The sequence below is a fragment of the Pinus tabuliformis genome, chromosome J (assembly GCF_031772625.1).
Source record: "Pinus tabuliformis cultivar Carrire ecotype Pingquan chromosome J, CPIR1, whole genome shotgun sequence".
Taxonomy (NCBI): domain Eukaryota; kingdom Viridiplantae; phylum Streptophyta; class Pinopsida; order Pinales; family Pinaceae; genus Pinus; species Pinus tabuliformis.
Genome location: NC_142295.1, coordinates 410,419,553 through 410,442,293, shown reverse-complemented (window position 1 = coordinate 410,442,293; position 22,741 = coordinate 410,419,553). Strand labels below are relative to the sequence as shown.

General features: G+C 41.5%; 1 protein-coding gene and 1 long non-coding RNA gene across 2 annotated transcripts in view; both read right to left on the bottom strand.

Annotated features, from left to right (window-relative positions):
• LOC149227578 (uncharacterized) overlaps nt 1-713 on the bottom strand; it is an 85,173-nt gene extending 84,460 nt beyond the window's left edge. The window contains exon 1 of the long non-coding RNA XR_016247151.1: nt 648-713. This is a non-coding gene — a long non-coding RNA (uncharacterized LOC149227578). The remainder of the gene's footprint in view (nt 1-647) is intronic.
• Nucleotides 714-825: 112 nt separating this feature from the next.
• LOC149227577 (uncharacterized) overlaps nt 826-22,741 on the bottom strand; it is a 113,199-nt gene continuing 91,283 nt past the window's right edge. The window contains exons 5-6 of the mRNA XM_089380540.1: nt 1,047-1,118; nt 826-901 (exon numbers count right to left, since the gene is read on the bottom strand). Coding sequence (XP_089236666.1) covers nt 826-901; nt 1,047-1,118 — 148 coding nt within the window. The remainder of the gene's footprint in view (nt 902-1,046; nt 1,119-22,741) is intronic.

Genomic DNA, 22,741 nt, shown 5'->3' with positions numbered 1-22,741 from the left:
TTGTTCACATTGTTATAGCATCTTATCCTTGGCTACTTTTCCGCTTCCTAGGTTTTTTTTCTACCCTAGTCATTTTCTACTCTGTTTTACATAATTTCAAGTCCCATTAACCTTCTTTCATTCATGGATATCAGTAAAATTTATCCTTTTTACTTTCTATAATATCACATATTCAGTGAATCCCTTCCTCTTACAACATAAGAGATGAGGAACTCATGCTATTAAATACGATTCTGTTAATGTGATTTTCATGTTAATATGATTCTGTTTCATGTTATTCTTGTGAATGCTCTAAATGTAGAAAAATTGTTTGCTTCCACCAAGCTAGCCCCATAGATAGTTACATTCAAAAATTTGGTTTTCTCTAGCATAAAATAGTCTATGTGCCATCTGTTTATCGATGTAGTCATCTGATTGTGTTTGCGGGACACTTTTAGCCCCAATTCCCCATATAGTCCAAGAGACCAATCTAATTCTTTTCACTTTTAGCCCCAGTTCCCCATATAGTCCAAGAGACCAATCTAATTCTTTTTGTGAAACCATTCCACATGTCATTATGATTGTTTCAGAAGCTCCAAGTTATCTGACTGATCAAAGACAGGCCTTCATCCTAGAATCTATGTAAACAATAAACGACAATAACTTACAAGTACTGCAGCCCACTAATTTCTCCAATGAACGAAGGCATTTCACCAGAAATCATGTTATTTCTTAGCACTCTGCATAGGACATGCTATGTTAGGAATCTTTTTGTTTGGAAGACAAATAGCAAGATCAAATGGCTTACATTAAGTTAAGATTTATAAGCGCAAAAGGCTAGGTCACTTACAGTTGAGTCAAAATTTTCAAGTTTTTTAAGAATGACAATGATAACACGCCTGAAGTTATGTCACTTAATCTCCTGCCAGAACATATAGAAAAATTATGCAAGCAAAGAGAGGAGTCTACTTTCAATTTATGATTCAATTTGCTCCATACTTACACTTCCATTTCAACTTTAAAAAGCACTAGCACAAATGCCAATGAATATGTAAACAAACACGTACAGTTGCGTCAAAGAGGTTAAGTTGGAAAAGCTTGAAGGAATTGGACCCTTAAGAGCATTCCCTTGTAGCCTCCTGCATCACCAATTGATTCAACATCATGTGCAAAGCCATACGAGAATGTAAAAAAAAAAAATGGAAAAATGTATGTTTTGTAGTGGTACATTAAAATGATAAAATATAGGGAAGAAAAAATATATGGACAAACATATAACCTGACATTTACATATTAAAAAATTGGATAGACTTATATTTTGAGAATATTTTTGACATTACATATATTGCTGAATTAATGTTTCCTGCAGATAAGGGGATGTACAGTTAGAGAGATCTACGAGGAGCACAAATCTTATGCCAATCCACCAATGCTACCTAAGGTGTTCACAACTTCATATACATACCAGCATAGATCCATCTTGACTCCAAATCTACCATGCATTGAGAGGGAACAAATCTCTCAAGATGCAAACTTCTTTTTGAGTGTGAAATTTGAGGAAAGATTTTCACCTCAAGAGATTTGATTTCTCTTATCACTTGGTAGATCTTTAGTTAAAATGGATCTATGTTGGTTCTTAATAATATTATTTATCATTGTTGATAATATCGGCGATATTCAAAAATATCGCGATATTTTCGGCAAAACGATATATCGCCGAGAAAATATCGCGATATTTTCAAAATATCGGCAAATATCGGTAAAATATCGCGATATTTTGAAAATATCGGCAAAATATCGGCTATATTTAAAAATTTGAAAAAATTATTTTTTATGCTTGCCGATATTTGCCGATATTTTGCCAATATTTTTGCCGATATTGCCGATAAGATATTTTTTGGACCCTTGCCGATATTTTGTCGATACCGATATTTTCAACACTAATATTTATATTATATAAATTTCACATCTCTATATATAAAAGTATTTTCATTTTTTATTTTATTAAAACTTTGATTTAATCTCTATGGAATATCCATGGAATATTTTTAATAGTAGTGAGGATAGAAGGTTTAGATATATCTCAAAAGTAATTATAACATTTTTTCTTTTAGATTTAATTAAAAAACTAAATTAAAATAAAATATTTATAAAATATTTTTATTGTGAAATGAGTTATGGTTTTTGGGCATGTAGTATTGATAAGCCATGGTACTGGCCCATGGTATTGTAATGAAATCTATTTACAAGTTAATAATATCCATGGTAAAGTGGAGGTGAATATCTATGATTAAGAATTTTGTTATATTGTAAGTTTATTGTAAGTATTAAGTTTTATGTGTTTATTAATTAAATTTAAATATGGTTACAAAATCATTATTTTCATTTATATGGTAAAATGGATCTTAATTTATAGCTACCATTTATATTTTATATTTTTTTCCCCGGGGAAAATCACAATTTTCTATTAGTAAAGAAAATTACATGTTGTAGATGCCTAAGTGGCATATGCAAATGTTGGGCGCGCGACCATCAAAATAAGTTTTGTACAAAATGTTGATTTGGAGTAGCATCGGATGTGCTCTAGCCACGAAATTTGGTGGAGAGGTTGGGGAACATGAAATCTCCAATACCCAGAAAGGGTTTGGGCAGATTCTAAATAGATCATGAGATATTAAAATAATTAATATTTTTTGGAGTCCTAAGTCTAAACTTAGGGAAAATAAAATATTAATGTGTATTAATATGAATATGTGTTAGAGTGGTTCAAAAGACATGGAGCAAGCCAGATCTAATGTCAGTCGTTGATTAGGGACTTAATCTCGGTTGTTGAATCGTCAACAAAAAAAGTATAAGGAGGCTTGAGGATACTTGGAGGACACACCAGATGATCAGTCATTCTATTCTCTAGAACAGGGTTTGCTAAAAGAGATAGAATCAGTGATCGGGGGAGCAGCTGAGGGGCATTGAGTACAGAGAAACAAAGAAGGCAGAGATTGTGTTGGGAGAGCAATGCAGTAGCCAAGTAGGGTGACACAGATCTAGCAAGGGCTCATGCAGGGCCACACAGAGGTAGCCAAGTGTTGTGCAGAGCACCAAAGGGCCCAGCGTAGCTAACCCAGAGGCTCCCAGAGCTGACGTAGGGCCTTCTATGGCTGACGCAAACTAAGAAAGGCTGACGCAGGACCAACGTGAGACAGAGAGGGGCTGACACAGTCTAGATTGGGCAGACACTGGGGTTGCAGGAGCAGTTTTGTGCTGAGAAGCTACTGGAAAGGTTTTCCAGGGTTTTAGCCAGGTGATTTCTCTCAAACTATGAGGTATAGATGCTAAGGAAATTCTCTGTTCGGTAGGCCAGTTATGGAACCCAGATTGTACTCTAATATTTCTTAATAAGAAAACCCTTGGATAGCTGCACCGTTTTTCCTGCATTAGGTTTTTCGGGGACATTGGTCCAAAAAGAATGGTGTCATGTGGTGTGTTTGTTCTTGTTTCTTTTAGTTGTTGATCTGTAATATGTTGAGTATGCACTGGTGTTTATTTTCAGTAATTACTTTGTAAATAACTTGTTAAAGAAAAATAACAAGTAGGTAGGAATAAATCAGAAAAAGTGCATGAAGGGTTTCTAAATTAAGTAAACTTGGAAACTTCAACATGGTATCAGAGGATGATTGTAGATCATAGGAGGACTAAAAGACATCAGCCGAGCGGAGCAATAGCAGCAGAAAACAATTGTCTTAAGATGACAGAAGCTATTTCTAGCAGCACAGAAGCCAAGGAAGTGTGACGCAAAGCCAGCTAGAGCCACACAGAAGAAGCCAAGAACTGCGCAGAGCCTCAGAGAGGCCAACGTTGCTGACACAGAGGGCCAGAGGGCTGACACAAGGCATCCCAGGACTGATGCAGAGCCAACGTGAGGCAGAGATGGGTTGACGCAATTCACAGAGAGGCAGTTGTTGAGGTCTAGAAGGCTGCAAAATTATTGCAGAGTGGAGCTGGTGAGGTACTGTAGTCAGAACAGTACCTAATAGAGCAAGGCCAGAGGAGTTGTTACCGAGTGTTTCTAGCCGAGGAACCCAGATCAGCAATGTAGTTGCACAAGACGATCAGAGTAGGGGGCTTCTCGACAAGCAGCAGAAGGATTTCCAAGAGGGAAATCAAGACTCAGAGGGAGTCCAGAAGAGAACTTCCAGACAAGAAGTAGAGACTCAAAGGAGTTGAACAAAGAACTTCGAAGAGGGAAGTAGAGGAGCATCATGGCACTACACAGGGTAAGAGACCAGGATAGACTGGACGGAGCATCAAACTTTGCAGTCTAGAAGGCCAGAATCTTGTCAGTGATTGATAGAAATCATGTCAAGAACTTTTCCTTAAAGGTAGTAGTTGTCCCAGTCGACCCCAATGATAATGATAGGTACGAAGAGGCGATGGCGATGGTGAGGGCCAAGTGCATTATCCTTGATAGGGTCAAGGATCATGTGGTACCACATATAGTTGAGAAGCAAATGGCAGTTGAGATGTGGGAAGCTCTCAAGAACCTGTACCAACATACCACTGTGCAGAGAAGAATGCTGCTCGAGAACTAGATGAGGTCATATCAGATGAAGAAGGGTCAATCGATTGACACCTTCCTCGGAGGACTGAATGAGATCCGAGACCAGTTGACTGCTATAGGAGCGACACCAGATCAGGAGCTTATGGTGAGGACAACCCTAAATGTTGTCTCAGAAGATTGGGAAGTGTATGTCCAAAGCATCCTGGGTAGAGGGACTCTCTTATCTTGGGACGAAATGTGGGCAACTCTTCGCCAAGAAGAGATCAGACGACAATCGAAGACAGGTAGCAGCAGAAAAGGGATCAAGGTCAAGCAGGAGGAAGAGGATGTGGCCCTAGCATCTGAGGGAAAGCAGGAGAAGCGGAAGAGGAAAGATCTCTCCAAGATCAAGTGCTTCCACACTGAGGAGATGGGTCATTATGTGACCCAATGCCTAAGAAAGAAGAGTAAGGGAGAGTCTTACGAGACTAAGGCCGCGCCAGTATGGGTAAAGAAGGAAGTTTTGATAGACGATGACTATGCAATGAGTGCACACGCACCACTTGAGCGGAAGTGGGGAGACATCGAGCTGTAGTCAAATGAACTACAGGCCATGAGGTGCAGGATCCTCGAGGTACCTAGCCTCTTGGATTAGACCTTGCTACGGGAGCCCCAATGAGGAGTAGCAAGACTGGCTGGGTGGGTAGAGACGGATACGGATGGAGCAGTAGAGAGAGCTACAGTGCAAGAGTCCTGAAGTGCAAGAGGCACAGGAGTGTTGCACCACTGCAGGATGGCACAGAGAGGTGTGCAACGGTGCAAGATGCAGGGAGTTGTTCCAGCAGTGCAGAGGCCAGAGACGGAGTACTTGTCAGTGGTAGAGGGAGCTTCAGCATCAGTGGGTGTTTCTAGCCCAACATGGAGGTCAGCTGGAGGATCAGTTACAAACTTCTCAGTAACTAAGTTGCAGTGCAGCAGTGGGCAGCGCGATGCAACATGATGAGAGGAGGTGCAGTGCAGATGCAATGCTAGGAGAAAGGACCAGCAGCAGGCTAGCAACACGGATGAGATAGAGCAATCGTACAGATGCAGCAATGGCAGTGGCAGAACCATGGGCAACAGTACAGAAGGAAAAAGTGTAGAGAATGTTGGGCAGGAAGGCCTAGCATAAGCACAGGTACCGATGCCGGATGATCAGAGTAATACTTAGTGAGGAGTATTGCTAGAGCACAGTCCTCACTAAGAGGAAGTGTTGATTTGGGGTAGCATCAAATATGCTCTAGCCACGAAATTTGGTGGAGAGGTTGGGGCACATGAGATCTCCAATACCCAGAAAGGGTTTGGGTAGATTCTAAACAAATTAGGAGATATTAAAATAATTAATATTTTTTGGAAATATTAATGTGTATTAATATGAATCTGTGTTAGAGTGGTTCTAAAGACATGGATCAAGCCAGATCTAATCTTAGCCGTTGATTAGGGACTTAATCTCGGCTGTTGAATCGCCAACGGAAAAAGTATAAGAGCAGGCTTGAGGGTCACTTGGAGGACACACCAGATGATCAGTGATTCTATTCTCTAGAGCGAGGTTTGCTAAGAGAGATAGAATCAGTGATCGAGAGAGCATCTGAGGGGCATTGAGTGCAGAGAAATAGAGAAGGCAGAGATTGTGTCGAGAGAGCAGCGTAACAGCCAAGGAGGGTGACGCAAAGCCAGCAAGGGCTCACGCAAGGCCACACAGAGGCAGCCAAGTGTTGTGCAGAGCACCAGAGGGCCCAGCGTAGCTGACCCAGAGGCTCCCAGAGTTGACGCAGGGCTTCCTAGGGCTGACGCAGGTCAAGAAAGGCTGATGTAGGGCCAACATGAGACAAAGAGGGGCTGACACGGTCCGGATTAGGCAGACGTTGGGGTTGCAGGAGCCGTTTTGTGCTGGGAAGCTACCAGAAAGGTTTTTCAGGGTTTCAGCGAGGAGATTTCGCTCAAACTGTGAGGTATAGCTGCTAAGGAAATTCTCTGTTGGGTAGGCTAGTTATGGCACCCAGGTTGTACTCTGATATTGCTTAATAAGAAAACCCTCAGATAACTGCACCGATTTTCCTGCATTGGGTTTCCCGGGGACATTGGTCCAAAAATAATGGTGTCATGTGGTGTGTTTTTTCTTGTTTCTTTTAGTTGTTGATGTGTAATATGTTGAGCATGCACTAGTGTTTATTTTCAGTATTTAATTTGTAACTAACTTGTTAAAGAAAAATAACAAGTAGGTAGGAATAAATAAGAAAAAGTGCATGAAGGGTTTCTAAATTAAGTAAACTTAGAAACTTCAACACAAAAAACCCTTATAGGGTGGATTGTAACCAGTGCTGTAATAATATATACATGATAGGTCTATATCAAAATACCGTGTCAAAATTCTACTATAAAATTAGGTCTTGTTGGCCCTCAATATTGTTGATCTATGTACAGTCAATGGTAGTACTGGAAGTGTTCATCATCCTGTTGTTGATTTATGAGCTAGATGCCCCTGGGCTAGACCATCGCCTCCTTGGATAGTTGGTCAACAGCCTGATTGCGCTCCCTGTAAATATGTTGACAAAAAATATATTCAAATTGTGATTTGAAAAGCAATGCCTCATCCAATATATTTCTAAGTGAATGCATATGACAAATGGATGCATTATTGAACCAGTTTATGATGATTTTTGAATCCCCAAATATTTGTAGATGTTTTCAGTCATGTGCAAGTGCAAAGTGGAGCAAGTGACAAAGAGTGATTTGTTCAACGAAATTATTTGTGCCCAGCCCCAGACCCATTTGTATGCGCAAGGTGTGATTTTCGAATTTATGCAACAAAATTCCCCCTCCACATCCCTGTTCTTGAGCAACCCCATCAAAATAGGCCCATGATATACTGCGATTGATGACTTCGGAAGTCACTGTTCGGGCAAGGGATGTGTTATCTTCATCTGGAATTTCATGGTATGCAGATATTATTTGGGTGATAGAAATGGGCCAGTTTATAGCCTTGTCTCTGAAAATAAATCCGTTCCAGTTCAGCTAGACGGACCAGCATATAATCAAAGGAATGCAATGATGCTTTTTGTTTGAGGTCCCCAATCTCCATTGGTTCCAAGCATCCACAATGTTGTTCCTGGCCCATCAGGATTTTATAGATAGGGATGAGAGGACCTAAGTCCATAGTTCCATAATCGAGCCGCATTGAAGGAATAGATGATTGTTTGATTCTTCCACCTGTTTGTATAATACACATTTGGAGGGACCATGATATGACCTTTGCATGAGATTGGTGCCAGTAGGTGTTCTGTTCTTCAAGATGTTCCACATGAGCAATCTAGTATCAGGTGGGGCTTTGAGCTTCCATATATGATGCCACCAATCAGTGAGTACAGGTGGAGTAAGAGCAGCTTGAATGACAGGGTAACCTTCTTTGGGTGTATATGTTCTGTGGCTAGCATGCGCCCCAATAAGCTCATATGCCCCTTCTTTGAAGCGAACATGGGATTCTAACAGAGCCTTTAAGTATTCATCCCATGCCTGATGCCATAGAGCTGGGATGCCTAAATCCCCAGCCGGTTTCCATGCTTGTACGAAGATGGTGGAGTTCTCCATGTCTGATATCTCTGCAAGCATGTGTATCTCATTTTGTTTGAGGTGCTAAATGAGATCATGGGGGAGCTGATACAAATTGCCACTACTAGTCCATAGATCAATACGAATCCTTAGCAAATGACCATCACTGATGCACCAGATTAAACCATTTCTAACAATGGGTAGAGTGTGGAGAGCAACTCTCCAAATTGAAGAAATGTCCGTTTTATGCCAAGTGGGAAGTTGGATCCAATCCATGATATGTAATGGCCAGATGTATTTGTAATGCACTACCTCTATCCATAGACTGTTAGATGTGAGAATAAGCCAGCCCATTTTAGCAACAAGTGCATGGGCAAAAGCTGATAGATCTTTTAATCCCCAACTTCCCCACTTCTTTGGTAGTGCAATTTGGGTCCATCCCATGCATGCAAATGGTTGACCTTCCTTATGTTCATTCCAAAGGAATATGCAACATAATTTTTGAATCCGAGCTAGGATGCCCTTAGGGATCCATGCTAATGACATCCAGTACACCGGTGTTGCCTCCAGAACCGATTTGATGAGTACCAGTCTCCCTGCCCTTGATAGGAATCTATGGTTCCAATTGTACAGTGTCTTTTCTATCTTGGCTACCAGCCATGTCCAATCAGCAATCTTGTAACCATGGGGTTTAATCTGGAATCTTAGATATTTAAGTCCAGCCTCCAATTGTAATCGCTGATAGGGAAACTTTTGAGAGGTTGTCTACATTTCCTGAATTGAGCAAGCAGAGAAAGTGATGGTGGATTTCATCCCGTTGGGCTCCATACCTGTAGCGGCTGTAAAAAGTAGCAAGATATCATGGAAAGCAGTGGAGTCTTGGATACCTCCATTCAAAAATATAATCACATCATCCACAAAGAGGAGGTGGGTAATGTTACATTGATCAGTGATCTTTAGACCCAGTATCTTCCCTCCCTTCTGGCCTGGTGCATGAGTCGACTGATGTTAAAATTAGAGACTAGGGCCAAACTTCATGTGGGTCATCTTATTCATGGCTGATAATATTTTTATTAGATTCCTCTCATCGAGAGGTGTAGGATTGATATAAATATCATCTGATTTCAATAAGTATTCATGGAGATATGAATTTATTTTGATTATGGAATTATTATCAAGCCGACCTACAACTCATGTAGGCTCAAAAGCCCAACAGTCGCATCTATTCAAACACCAACGTTGTGTATAAATACAGGAGGACTTTTCCTCATTTGGACTCACTCATATCATCATATCTCTCTCTCTCTCTCTACTGCGCAGAAAAGAGTCGCTTCTCCATTGCGCAGAAAAGGGTCTCTTTCTCACACATGTGAAGCCGAAAGCTGTTGAAACTAAAGTTGCAACTGCAGATCCATAGTTTGACCAGCATGGACCATCAAACCTCCTCTTATGATCTGTTTTGTAGGTTCATCTGAACCTCCTCTGAAGGTTGCAACTTTTGGTGGTGGAATCAAGTTGATCCGATGGACGGTTTGCGAGATATCGACTACCCTAGTTCGAAGGAAACTGCTGAAACTGAAGCTGCAACTGCAGATCCAAAGTTTGACCAGTGTGGACCATCAAATCTCCTCTTCTGATCTACGCTATAATTTTATCTGAACCTCCTCTGAAGGCTGCAACTTTTGGTGGTGGAATCAAGCTGATCTGATGGTCATTTTGTGAGATATCGACTGCCCTAGTTTTGATGATGAAGCCGCTAATTCTGATGCTGTTGATCTACGGTTTGCTACTGCTGATATAAATCAGATTTATTTTACTATTTCTCTCTGCTAATTTATTGAAGATAAAAGAAGATTTGATCAAAGGGTTTCCCCGCAAATTGTGGGGTTTGTCCTTGGCTAGCCACCACATCTTGTGTCTCTTGTCTTGGCTTGTTTTCTGTCGATCATTTAATGTTCTATCTGCACTTTACTTTATGTACATGTGATTGCTAATCTGTGGAATATAATATGAAAAAGAAGTAAACTGTTATAAGCATAGAACATACCATAACTTAACATGGAATCAAAGTTGATGTGAAGACAAATCTCGAGCAAGAGCAAGAGAAATCACAGAAAAGAAGATTGGCAAGGCTATCCTAAAAGAACTATGGGGTCCTCAACACTCTTTCCTGCTGAAGACAAGCTCCGTGAGAAAGCTAACTATCACGGATGGAAGATGTCTATCGATCTAACCCTAGAAGATCAAGGAGTGCTGGACCATGTAAGAGGCAATATTGTTGAGCCTCCATCAAATGCATCTGCTGCTGCCTGGAACAAATGGAAAAAGGGAGAAGTCAAAACAAAGAAGATCATTCGGGACTCTATCGACAAGCACTTGGTGGCCTACATCTCTGTACTGGACACCTCCAAGGAAATCTACGATAGATTGGTGAGTATATTTAAAGTTGATGATGCAAATCAAGTTTTGTTTCTTAGAAATAAACTGGGGGAAATCAAGAAGGGTAAAGATGAGAGTATGCAAGCATACTTCTTAAGAATCATCGAGATCAAGAACGATCTCTTATCTATTAGGGAGACTATTACTGATAGAGAAATGGCACTCACGACTCTTGGAGGATTACCATCCGAATGGTATGTGTTTAGGACTACTCTTCTAAACAATAATATAATTCCTGGTTTCGAGGAATTAATGGCTAGATGCATTCAAGAAGAAACAAGGGTAGAAGAGCAAGAAATGCGCACGCCTAAAGGTCCTCCTACTGCCTTTTCTTCTCATGCTAAGAAAACAAATAATTCCGGGACTAAATCAAAAGGAAAGGCTGAACCTAAAGGTGGAAGAAAAGGATGATGTTACATTTGCAATAAAGTAGGTCACTATGCAAGGGAATGCCCTGATAGAAAGGACTCTCACCGAGATGATGATCAAAATCCCTCCCATGGCAATCAATGGAATGGCAAATCTAATAGCAGAGGTAAAAGGAGTGCTAGAAATCAAGGAAGAGGACCACCTTTCAAGAAGGCTAGAAATTCCAAGATGTATTAAATGCACCTGACCTCAAAAAGAACCTGGTGTCCATCTCGACAATGGAAGACAAAGGCTACAAGGTAACCTTCAGCGATGGCAAGGTACGTATATGGAAAAATAATGTTAAATATGCCTTTACACTTGGGTTTTGTGTTGATTCATTATATCAGATTGATGGAAGTCCGCTAGGTGTCATCTCTTTAGTCCGAACATTGGCATCAGAGGTTTGCCCCCCTTCATTATAAAGCTCTACTCGGTGTAAGACAAATGGTGACAGGGATGCCTGAATTCCGAGTAGAGAAAGAAGGTGTATGTCCAGGATGTGCTGAAGGAAAGCTCAAAAGGGGACCATTCCCCTCAAGCCATAGCAAGACCTCCGATATATTATAGTTGGTTCACTTAGGCATATCTGAGGCTGGCATTAAGAGGGAGACTACTACACCACATACTCCTGAGCAAAATAGTGTGGCAGAAAGGAAGAACCATACGATTGTGGAAGCTATCTCTATGGGTAGATGATGTAACAATGCCTGATGTGGAGGAACCCATGGATCCTATTTATCCACCTGAGCCTTCCTCTTCTAGGAAGAGGCCTTCATGGCTTAGGGGTATTCTTGATGATGCTGAAGGACATGCTACACCCCAAGGAACCTTCCGTGAAAGTAAGAAACCTAACAGGTATCAGGGATACCTGACCATCATTAGCACAATCATACAAAATGAGCCTTCATCATTCTCAAATGTCATCAAGCATCAAGTATGGAAGGATGCTATGACTGAAGAATATGAGTCTATTATGAAGAATGATGTCTAGGAAGTAGTTCCCAGACCCCAGGATAAGACAGTTGTTACTTCAAAATGGCTTTACAAGATAAAGTTGTAGCAGATGAAAGTACGGAATAGTATAAGGCTCATTTTTTTGCTCGTGATTTCTCCTAGAAGGAAGGTATAGATTATGATGTGACATTTGCACCTGTTGCCAGATATACGACCATCCACTTGATCATAGCCCTTGTGGCTTCACAAGGATGGAACCTACATCAGATGGATGTTAAGACCACGTTCTTGCATAGTTCGATCAAAGAAGATGTCTATGTGGAGCAACCCGAAAGATTTGAGATTTATGATTGAAAATCTCATGTATGCAGGTTGAAGAAGGCTTTCTATGGGATGAAGCAAGCACCCCGAGCATGGTATGAAAGGATCGATAGCTACTTGATGAAGCTGGGATTCACTAGGAGTGAAGTCGATCGTAACCTTTACCTTAAGGTTGAAGATGAAAAGCCTCTCATAATGGTGTTGTATGTGGATGACCTCTTTCTAACAGGTGCATACCCTCTCATTCACAAATGTAAGAGGGAGTTGGCTTCTGAATTTGAAATGAAGAACCAAGGACTTGAAGTGTGGCAGAAACCAAGGGAAATTTTCCTATCTCAAGGAAAATATGTGGTGAAGATTCTGAAAAGATTTGGTGTGATGGACTGCAAGCCTATGACTACCTCAAGGATCTTAACTTTCAAAAGTTATATGGTAGTGATATCAGACCAGATTTGGGAAATGCCTCTGAGTTTCAAAAACTCATTCGCGTTGATGTTCTTGGTGAACCTCCATCCGAACATATGTTTTGCAGTTAGCATTGTGAGCTCATATTTGGTTGAGCCTCACTAGATTAGTGCCAAGAATCTTCTGATATGTCTTCAGGACACAATCTCTCATGGACACTTTCGGAAATATAAAACTGTATGATTATTCGAATGCTGATTAGGAAGGTAGTGTGGAGGATCACTGGAGCACTTTTAGTGTTGTTTCTCTTTGGATTATGCTTCGATATAATGGATGAGCAAGAAGCAGAAGTCGGTTGCCATAAGCACCGCCAAACCAGATACATATCTACGAGTATGATCTTGTATGAAGCTGCCTGGTTGGGGAAGCTCTTCAATGAGCTATTTGTACACATACCACTGTGATTCTCTGTAACAACCAGAAGTGGGATTCGATTATTGAGGAATCCCGTATTCGTCGATTGCTCCAGCAGATAGACATCATCTAGGATATGGTAAGTCGATGAGCAAGAAGGCTCCATCGCATTAAGATGATGTACAGGTTGATACACCTTGTCAAAGCCCCGAGGAAAGATCTAATCTGTGATTTTCCCAAACGACTTGGAGTCATCAAGAAACCCTTGTGCAAGGGTCTTGCATGTTGCATACATTGAGCTTTGGGAGTTCTGAGGGCTTGCAGTTCTTACGGGAGCAACATACGACCACAGGGTGACTCACCCTCCCCCGGTGGTGCGCACTGGAACAAGATGATTCGCTCTCTTGTGAGACAAGATGATTCGCTTTCTTGTGGAACAGGATGATTCGCTCTCCTGTGTAGCAGGATGATTAGTTCTCCTGTGAGGCCTGGATTGATGTGTTCTCCGTGGCGATTGTAGCAGGATTGATGTGTTCTCGTGTGAGGCTTGGATTGATGTGTTCTCCATGGTGATTGTAGCAGGATTGATGTGTTCTCCTGTGAGGCCTAGATTGATGTGTTCTCCATGGCGATTGTAGCAGGATTGACGTGTGCTCCTGTGAGGCCTGGATTGATGTGTTGTCCATGGCAGCCTAGATTGATGTGTTCTCCATGGTGATTGTAGCAGGATTTATGTGTTCTCTTGTGAGGACGGGATTGATTAAGTTCTCCTGTCGAGACATCCTACCCATCCAGTTTGGGACTCATGGGAAGTACCTCTCATCTGATCAATGAGTATGGAAATGAAGTTAGGGAACATAGTAGTACCGATGGGCGCATTGTTGTATCTACCATACTCCCTATGCTAGGATGACCTCCATTGATCTAGGATCAATGATACTAGTCTGGGACGAGTGGTAGGAGTGGTACATTCTATGACACTGACTTTGGGTCGGTTGAGACTGGTCTAGGACCAGTGGTACGCACTTTGAGACTGACTTTGAGTCAGTGGAGGATGTTACTAGTCTGGGACCAGTGGTAGGAGTTGTACATACTATGACACTGACTTCGGGTCGGTTGAGACTAGTCTGGGACCAGTGGTACATACTGTGAGGTTGACTTTAAGTCAGTATGATACATCCTTGATCATTTCTTCTTCTTCATAATTCGGACAAAATCAAAGCAGAGTAGAATAGAGCAGAGCAGTAGAAATCAGTACAGGGAAGAACAAGACAAAGCAAAACAGAAAAAATAGAGCAAAGCAGGACAAGGGTCAGGCTGTACAGGTCAGTGCATTTGATGGATGAATAGTAATGACTGATAGACAAATTGCAGATGAAGTTCTCCCTAGTTGAGAGGGAGTGTTAAAATTGGAAACTAGGGCCAAACTTCATGTGGGTCATATTATTCATGGCTGATAATATTTTTATTAGATTCCTCTCATCGAGAGATGTAGGATTGATATAAAGATCATCCGATTCCGATAAGTATTCATGGAGATATGAATTTATTTTGATTATGGAATTATTATCAAGCTGACCTACAACTCATGTAGGCTCAGAAGCGCAAACAATCGCATCTATTCAAACACCAACGTTGTGTATAAATATAGGAGGACTTTTCCTCATTTGGACTGACTCATTTCATCACATCTCTCTCTCTACTACGCATAAAAGAGTCTCTTCTCTACTGCGCAGAAAAGGGTCTCTCTCTCACACATGTGAAGCCTAAAGTTGCTAAAACTAAAGCTGCAATTGCAGATCCAAAGTTTGACCATCATGGACCATCAAACCTCCTCTTTTGATCTGCGCTATAGGTTCATCTGAACCTCCTCTGAAAGTTGTAGCTTTTGGTGGTGGAATCAAGTTGATCCGACGGACGGTTTGCGAGATATCGACTGCCCTAGTTTGAAGGAAGCTGCTGAAACTGAAGCTGTAACTGCAGATCCAAAGTTTGACCACTGTGGACCATCAAACCTCCTCTTCTGATCTGCACTGTAGGTTCATTTGAACCTCCTCTGAAGGCTGCAACTTTTGGTGGTGGAATCAAGCCGATCCGACGGTCAGTTTGTGAGATGTCGACTGCCCTAGTTTTGATGATGAAGTCGCTAACACTGATGCTGCTGATCTAAGGTTTGCTACTGCTGATATAAATTAGATTTATTGTAATATTTCTCTGTGCTGAATTATCGAAGATAAAAGAAGATTTTATCAAAGGATTTCCCCACACATTGTGGGGTTTGTCCCTGGCTAGCCGCCACATCTTGTGTCTCTTGTCTTGGCTAGTTTTCTGTCGATCGTTTAATGTTATATCTGCACTTTACTTTATGTACATATGATTGCTAGTCTGTGGAATATAATAAGAAAAAGAAGTAAATTGTTATAAGCATAGAACATACCATAACTTAACAACTGAGCCCCTCCATAACAAAGAGAAAAAGGGGGCGGGGGGGGGGGGGGGGCGCAGGGGCAGAGAGCATCCTTGCCTTAGCCCACGTTCTGCATGAAAGAAATAGGAGGCAGAGCCATTTATGAGAACACTGAAAGATGCAGTTTTAATGCAACTCATGGGCCAGGTGATAATGATAATTGGAAACCCAAGTGTGTGAGGAGCATTCTGATGTATAGCCAACTAACCCTGTCGAAAGCCTTAGATAAGTCAATCTTGAGAATGGTTCATTTGAGCTTCTTCAACTTGATAGAGTGGAGGGCCTCTTGAGCAGTGCCCACAACCTCATGAATTTGACGATTGTGAAGGAAGGAAAATTTCTTAGGGAGAATTTGATTATATAGAATGGGCTTAAAGGCAGTTAGCGATAATCTTAGCAATGATTTTGTAAAGGCAGTTGCAGAGAGAGATGGGCTTGGAGTCATCAAATGAGCTGGGTGAGTCCACCTTGGGAATAAGAGCGATGAAGGTGGGTTAATGGCCTCATACAAGCATCTTGTAAGTCTAAATTCCTCCACCAGATTGAGCAGATCATGTCCAATGATATCAAAAAAGGAAATATAGAATTCAATTGTCCACCCGTCCAGCCCCGAGCTCTTATCTTTCTTGAACCATTTTATGGTGCCCTCTAAGTCGCCCATGGAAACATGTTTGACAAGATCCTCTGAGTCTTCATGATCCACATATCGAGGGAATAACCCTGCTATGCAGATAATTTCAGTTAAGGAAGCCCGAAGGGGAACCTTGAATAGATTCTAGAAGTGTGAATTCCCTAGGTGAGCTACCTGGTTAAAGGAGGTGGCAGAGTGTCCATCATCAGTGGGCATGTTCCAAATAGTATTGCTGGCCCTCCATCCTTTAGCATAATTGTGGAAAAAATTGGTACTATCATCTCCGGCCTTTAACCAAATAGCCCTACTCCTGAGGCACCAAGTTTCCTCACAGTATTTTAGAATCTTGGCTCTGTGTGACTCTAAGCCAATGAGGTGAGTTTTTGCAGCGTCTGATAAAAATCCTCTACCATGCTCATCCTATTTATATGTTATATATTTTAATGTAATATGTATATTATGATTTTTTTTTATCTAAAAAATTGTCATAATTTTATTAATAAAAAGAAAATTACAATATAACAAATTGAATTTTATTATTTTATTACTTTTGACTTTTTATTTTTAATTGAGCCCACATTTATATGTTTACACTCATTTACGGACACTACATCATCTCCCTCATACTGGGCTTTAACCTTTTATTTTTTAATTGAACCGACATGTAAATGTTTACAAACATTTACACCACTAAAACATTGCCCCCCATATTGGGCAGTAGAGCACCTCTTGGCCCAATAAGTGGCTCTACCTACACCCTAACAATAGCAAGAGTGTAAAAGTCCACTACAAATCAAGTAAGCTCTATGTTAATATATGATATGCTAGAGGATCTTACGCATGCTGAAGGTCATTTGAATGAAAAAAGAATGTCTTCTTAAACATTGGTAGGAATATATAAAGGTTTTCACAAATGACAAATAAATAAAAATAGAACTAGCTTGCTGTTTGGTAACTGTTACCCACCAATATGTAGGGTAACTCTAGAGGAGTCCTCAAGATATTTTTTGTTTTTTTCTCATGTAGCACAGAAACTTGCCATCAACAGGTCAAGAGAGGATCAAAATCTGCCATTACAGAGCTGACACTGAATTATATTCAGCCAGTGTCCCAGTAAGACTCAATAAGAATTGAGATTTGTTTGGTATTGTTTTGAGATTTTCAATGTCATTGAGAGTAAGGTATTGATGCTGCTTGATTCATAAGGGAATGGCACCAATCATTGTCAAGGACAATCTTTGGTAGATTTGCTATCTACAATTGTTGATAATTAAGCAGCGCTATAGCCAAACTCTAATTACAAGACTGAATGTCTATCATACCTAAATATCACATGCCTGGGCATGGTTTCTTCATAAATTTGAGATAGCACATTTATGTTTCAAGTTATATGCTGTATTTCAGTCTACAACGTGGCCTTTGTTGGAGAATCACTCAACTGATGATAAAATTGTAGGGTTCAAGAATCCCCCAGTTTCAGACCTGTGGCAGCGCTTATCTCTGTTAGAGCTTAGAAGGGGAAATTATGAAGGTTATTTTCAGTAAAGGTTTAACCATTTTGTAACAGCACTAAGGTGAAGGAAGGACTGGTGGATTGAAGGCCCAGTCAAGGAGGCTCTGTGTAGATTGATAGAGCAGGTGTATATGAAAGTACGGTGGCAAAAAGTTTTTGTAATTATATAGCAGTGGTTTGATTCACAAACCATATGGCCAAATTTCATTCTGATATCTTATTTGGTGTACCAACCTCCATTTGTATTGTTGATATGCCATTAACCCTGGAGAAACAGACTTTCAGAGGTTTGGTTTACGTACAGGGGCATTGGCATCATTTGAAAGACAAAAATATAACTAAAAAGTCTGAGTTCAGGTACTGGTCAAGGGTATCATCTTGGCCAGCCTTATCTAGTTGCACTTAAATAAATGTTGTCCAGCACACCAGGAGTATAGAACGAGTGAAAATGTAATATCCCCAATTTTGTGAGCATGAGAGTAACTAGGGAGTTTTTCCCAATTTTAGTAATATTAATTATAAAGGGGCAAATATTATTGAATAACGGTGGTTAGTATTATTTTATCCAAGAATAGAGGCACATTATTATTTTATTAAATGGTAGCAAAAGTGACTTAGTGGAAAATCACCCCCACCAATAATAATATTAAAAAAGGAGTCTAGAGGCATGAAAAGAAATTATAAAAGGAGGATGGATGGAGTCATGGACTCATTTTGTGGATTATCTTTGGTCATTTTACAATTTCGACATTAGTTCTCTTGAGTTGCTTAGCCAAGACAACCGTGTTGTTCAGAAAAGGAATTTCCGAGAGGGAATTCCACCTCTACCTTCGGTGAACTTTGAGTGTCACCCTAGGGGAGTAAGAAGGAGTCCATCTCAAGTCTTCTTTAGGAGCTACATTGCAGACCATTTCTAGCTGGAGTGTGCTTCTCTTAGGGCGCAAAAGGAAATTCGAAGGGGCTGAGAGAAGCTAGCAAACAATGGAGTTTTGGCCAAAGAATTTGCAGAGATTTATCCATAGGGAGGGTGAGTTTTTCCTTGGGGATTTACAGGGCCGAGAGTGCTACATTTTGGAGGACCGAATTTATCTATCCCAGGCCCTATGCAGGGATTTACTCGGAGCTTCTGTTCACTTGCAGATATTCAGAATTTGGAGAGCATTCGCGCTGGGATATGCTTGGTGATTGAGGGGAGAAATTTGCAGGAGTTAGGAAGGATTTCTTGGAGGGACATTTGGGCCAAATTGAGCAATTTACACTTGTTGGGGGTCACCAGGGGTCAGTGGATTCAACCCAAACCCTTTCTGGGTTATGGTGGGTTTGGTGAGAGAAGGCTACGATTAATTTTACAAAATTCCCTGAGCACCTTTGAGGGCAGAATTCCTAGTTCCGTTCAACAATTAGCAGCATAAATTGATGGAGGAGGGCACAATTTATCCCAAGACCATTTCCACCACTCGGGTCCGTGAGATATTTCTGGGTTTTGTTGGAGCTAGTGTGGAGAGCCTACATTTAATTTTGCATAATTTTTGGAGTAGATTTGAGGGCCAAAATCTCAGTTCACCTACAGCAGCAGTGGCAATAATTTTATGGGCTAGCATAGAATCATGGTGGGAAGCTCATCTGACATTTGGGCAGCTTGATCATCACTTGGGTTTGGATTTGCTTGTTGTAGCAAGCCAAGGTTCCTCTTTCATACTCATTTGTACTCTATTTGCTCAAAAATAAATAAAATGGCTCAGAGTTTTGGTGCATTTCTTCTTGTGTTGTGATTTCCTGTGTATGTGTTGAATTTCCTAGTTGTTGTCATAGTATATGTTTTTTTATTCACTTAATACTTCCGTTAGGAATATTACAGTGGTATCAGAGCCATAATATTGGGTCGGCATGTGGGAAACCATTCATTCTATGACAAGACCAGAATAAAAAACTAAGAAATCATGGGATCCAAAGAAAGGTTAAAATCAAACAACATGGCGATAACTTTGAATGAGGTGATCAGAATGCAACAAATGATGATTGATGTGAGGGAGCAGCTGAATCGTACAACAATTGGGAATCAGGACCATTCACAATTATACAACAAATCCACTATGCCCAAAATTGTGGATAATACATCAAGATGGCAAGACATGATTGCAACTGATGTGGAGTTATTTGCAGCAAATTGGGGGGCATACCAATCATTGGGACATGTCATTCAAGAATCCCTATCTTTTTGGGAGTTTTGTGAACTAAGAGACATGCACAAATCAGTGGGAATTCAGTGGAATTATGCAGGAATGATGAGAAGGATTAAGGAAGAAGATGAGAGAGTAGTTCAGGGGGCCATGGTTGGCAAGAAGACAGTTGAGCATACACTCGTTCATGAGATTGTATCCATTGTTGAGGTATCCCAAGTTATGACCAAGTTCTCAGGTGATAGCAGCACACCACAGGTTGATGAGGTGTCGAGAGACATCTCCACTATTGATGAGGAGCCAATAGGTACAAAGACATCCAAATCTATGGCCTAGTTATCGGACGACAATCACCTACATCTGACTGGTGAGCATGTCTTGCGTGTTGGGTTGTCTGTGGAGGAGAAGTGGGAGGCTTGTGTTGAGTTCCTTATGGAGGAGGATGTGCAGCCATCCTTTGGGCTAGAAATTGATGAGGGGCAACATATAGACCACACATTGGGATTTTAGCATAGTTTTCTTCAGAGGCACACTGATGGGATCTACAACATTATTAACCCACCCTTACGCATTGGGTTGAGAGAGGAAAAGTTGTCTAGACATACCCGAGGGGATGGCCAACTTAGCTGGACTGAGCGACATGAGTTCAGTATGACACCGCATCAGCTTGGAGGGCTTGTTCCTTCCACAAGGGATTGTACATTCAATCCCTCCTTTAGGATTGGATGGCGAAAGGTACTGAGTTGGTACCTGATGGAGCACGCTAAGTGGTTGGATACATCCATGGCCACAATTCAGTAGAGGCCAAGGATTACCAGAGAGACTCGAGGGCCAGACTGTTGATGGGATCCAGGTGGGATTTCCCATCACATCATAGCACTAGTAGGTGATGGTAGTTGCTACGTGATGGATCCGACGTTTTGGTGCATGCACATTTTCAGATCTCCATCAGAGCCGGTCAACTCTAGTGACAGGATGGTTTGACAAGGGAGCGGACAGATTTCATGAGTTTTCATGTCATATTGACTGTGTGTGAATTCACAGGGTGATTAGCTTACTCTGGCAACAGCTGGTAGGAGGAGGTGGCATTAGTAGGCTATCAGACAGGGCATTGTATGTAGATAATGCTCTCTTATTGGCATATGGGACGTAGGAGTTACTCAGGCTAAGCACAGTAGTATCATTCCAGCCAACATGTGAGGAGTTAGGTCGCTTAGGTCTATCTGGGCAGATGAGGAGATATAGCTCACATCGTGGAGGGCTTACCAACAAAGTGGTAGTAGAGATGGCGACCCTAACAGGATGTGAGATGTTGCCTATGGACTCAGTCTTAGACCTTGATATCTAGGGGTGTATAGGGGTATGCAGTGGTGCACAACAATATGCGAAGGAGCACGCAGGTGTGCAGTGGTGCATAGTGGTGTGCAATGTTGCACCATGGTGTAGGAGTGGTTCACATCTTAGTGCATTCCCTCATAGAGTGACAGACACATCGATACAGGAGGGATACCAGTTGATCTAGGATGATGCAATAACATATAACAGGGTCCAGCGGTGCACAGAGATGTGCAATTGGGTGCAATTGTATACTAGGAGACACGAGGATACATGTTTATATGCTATTATGCAGTAGTTTGTGAGGTTGCACTATGGACTGAGGGAGTGCTACTAGTAGGGAGATTTCTTGACGAGGATTTCAGGCATGTCATTGTGGTGGACATACCCAGGTTGGGAGAGCAGATCAGTCATGGGACGGGTCAGAAGCGCCCACAAGAGTTCTTGATCATACCCATCAGAACCCATACATCTTCAACTGGTTGGCACCACAAGCAGTTGAGGGGAGCCTTGTTGTGTTCGATCTAAACCCATAGTGTGGATAGCAAGACTTGGGGGATTTTCCTAAGACGACGCTATGAGATTCAGTGCCTCAGGGGCACGATAGATATTCTCCAGTGGAGAAGTAGGGTCAGAGTGCGAGCTAACAACCACAGGTTGGGAGATGAGGTGATATTCTGCAGGGGTGGCATATCGTTCATCACTAAGCCTGCACTTGTGGAGTTGAACACGGGGGAGACATGTGCCATTCTTTCCACAAGTCATGTCGAGATCCTGCATGAGTAGAGGATACCGTGTATGATTGAGGCAATTTTAAAGTGGGTGTTCGGGCTCCAAATATTGTATCAGCACATTATCGAGAGGATGAATGGAAAACTTAGTGGTGGTGGTTGGAAGGAGCAGGATGGATCCACTTACATTGTGTCAATTGCGAGTATCGGAAACCCATATATTGGCTACATTTAAGGGGTAGCTATTTAGCACATGCAGTTTCTAGTGGTCATCAGTACTATGCAGTGGTAGGCATAGGGAAGTTTAGCATGCATCAGATTAGTTCATGATATATGGAGCATATATATTGATTGCATGCAAGGACTAGAGACGAGGCATGGATGGATTCCAACAGCTGTCAGAACTATGTCATAACAAGTTTGGTGATGGGATCCGAGGATTCAGTTGGTTGATAGATCACATTGTCTCATGATGAGCGAAGTCATGGCAAAGAGTGACCTAGTTCACTCTTATGTTGACACATGGGGGTTCGCGGAGGCCTTCATTTTATGGGGAGGCAAGCTTTCCCTGTCGCTGCACAGGTTCGGGGTTAGCTTTGGATGGGTAGGCTTTGGCATCATGGAGATGCCTGGGCGGGATATATTTGGCATTTGTCAGTATTTCACCACTGGGTTCCAGGAGAGGAGGATGCAGTTTGTGCATTATGGGAAGTCAATTGTAATCAGAGTGGTGCAACGTCGGCATGGTGGCAATTGGCATCTTTTTGAGATTAGCATGGGACCCTGGTATCAAGGGATTCATTTATGACGGGATGGTGCAAGGATTTAGGGTGACTCGA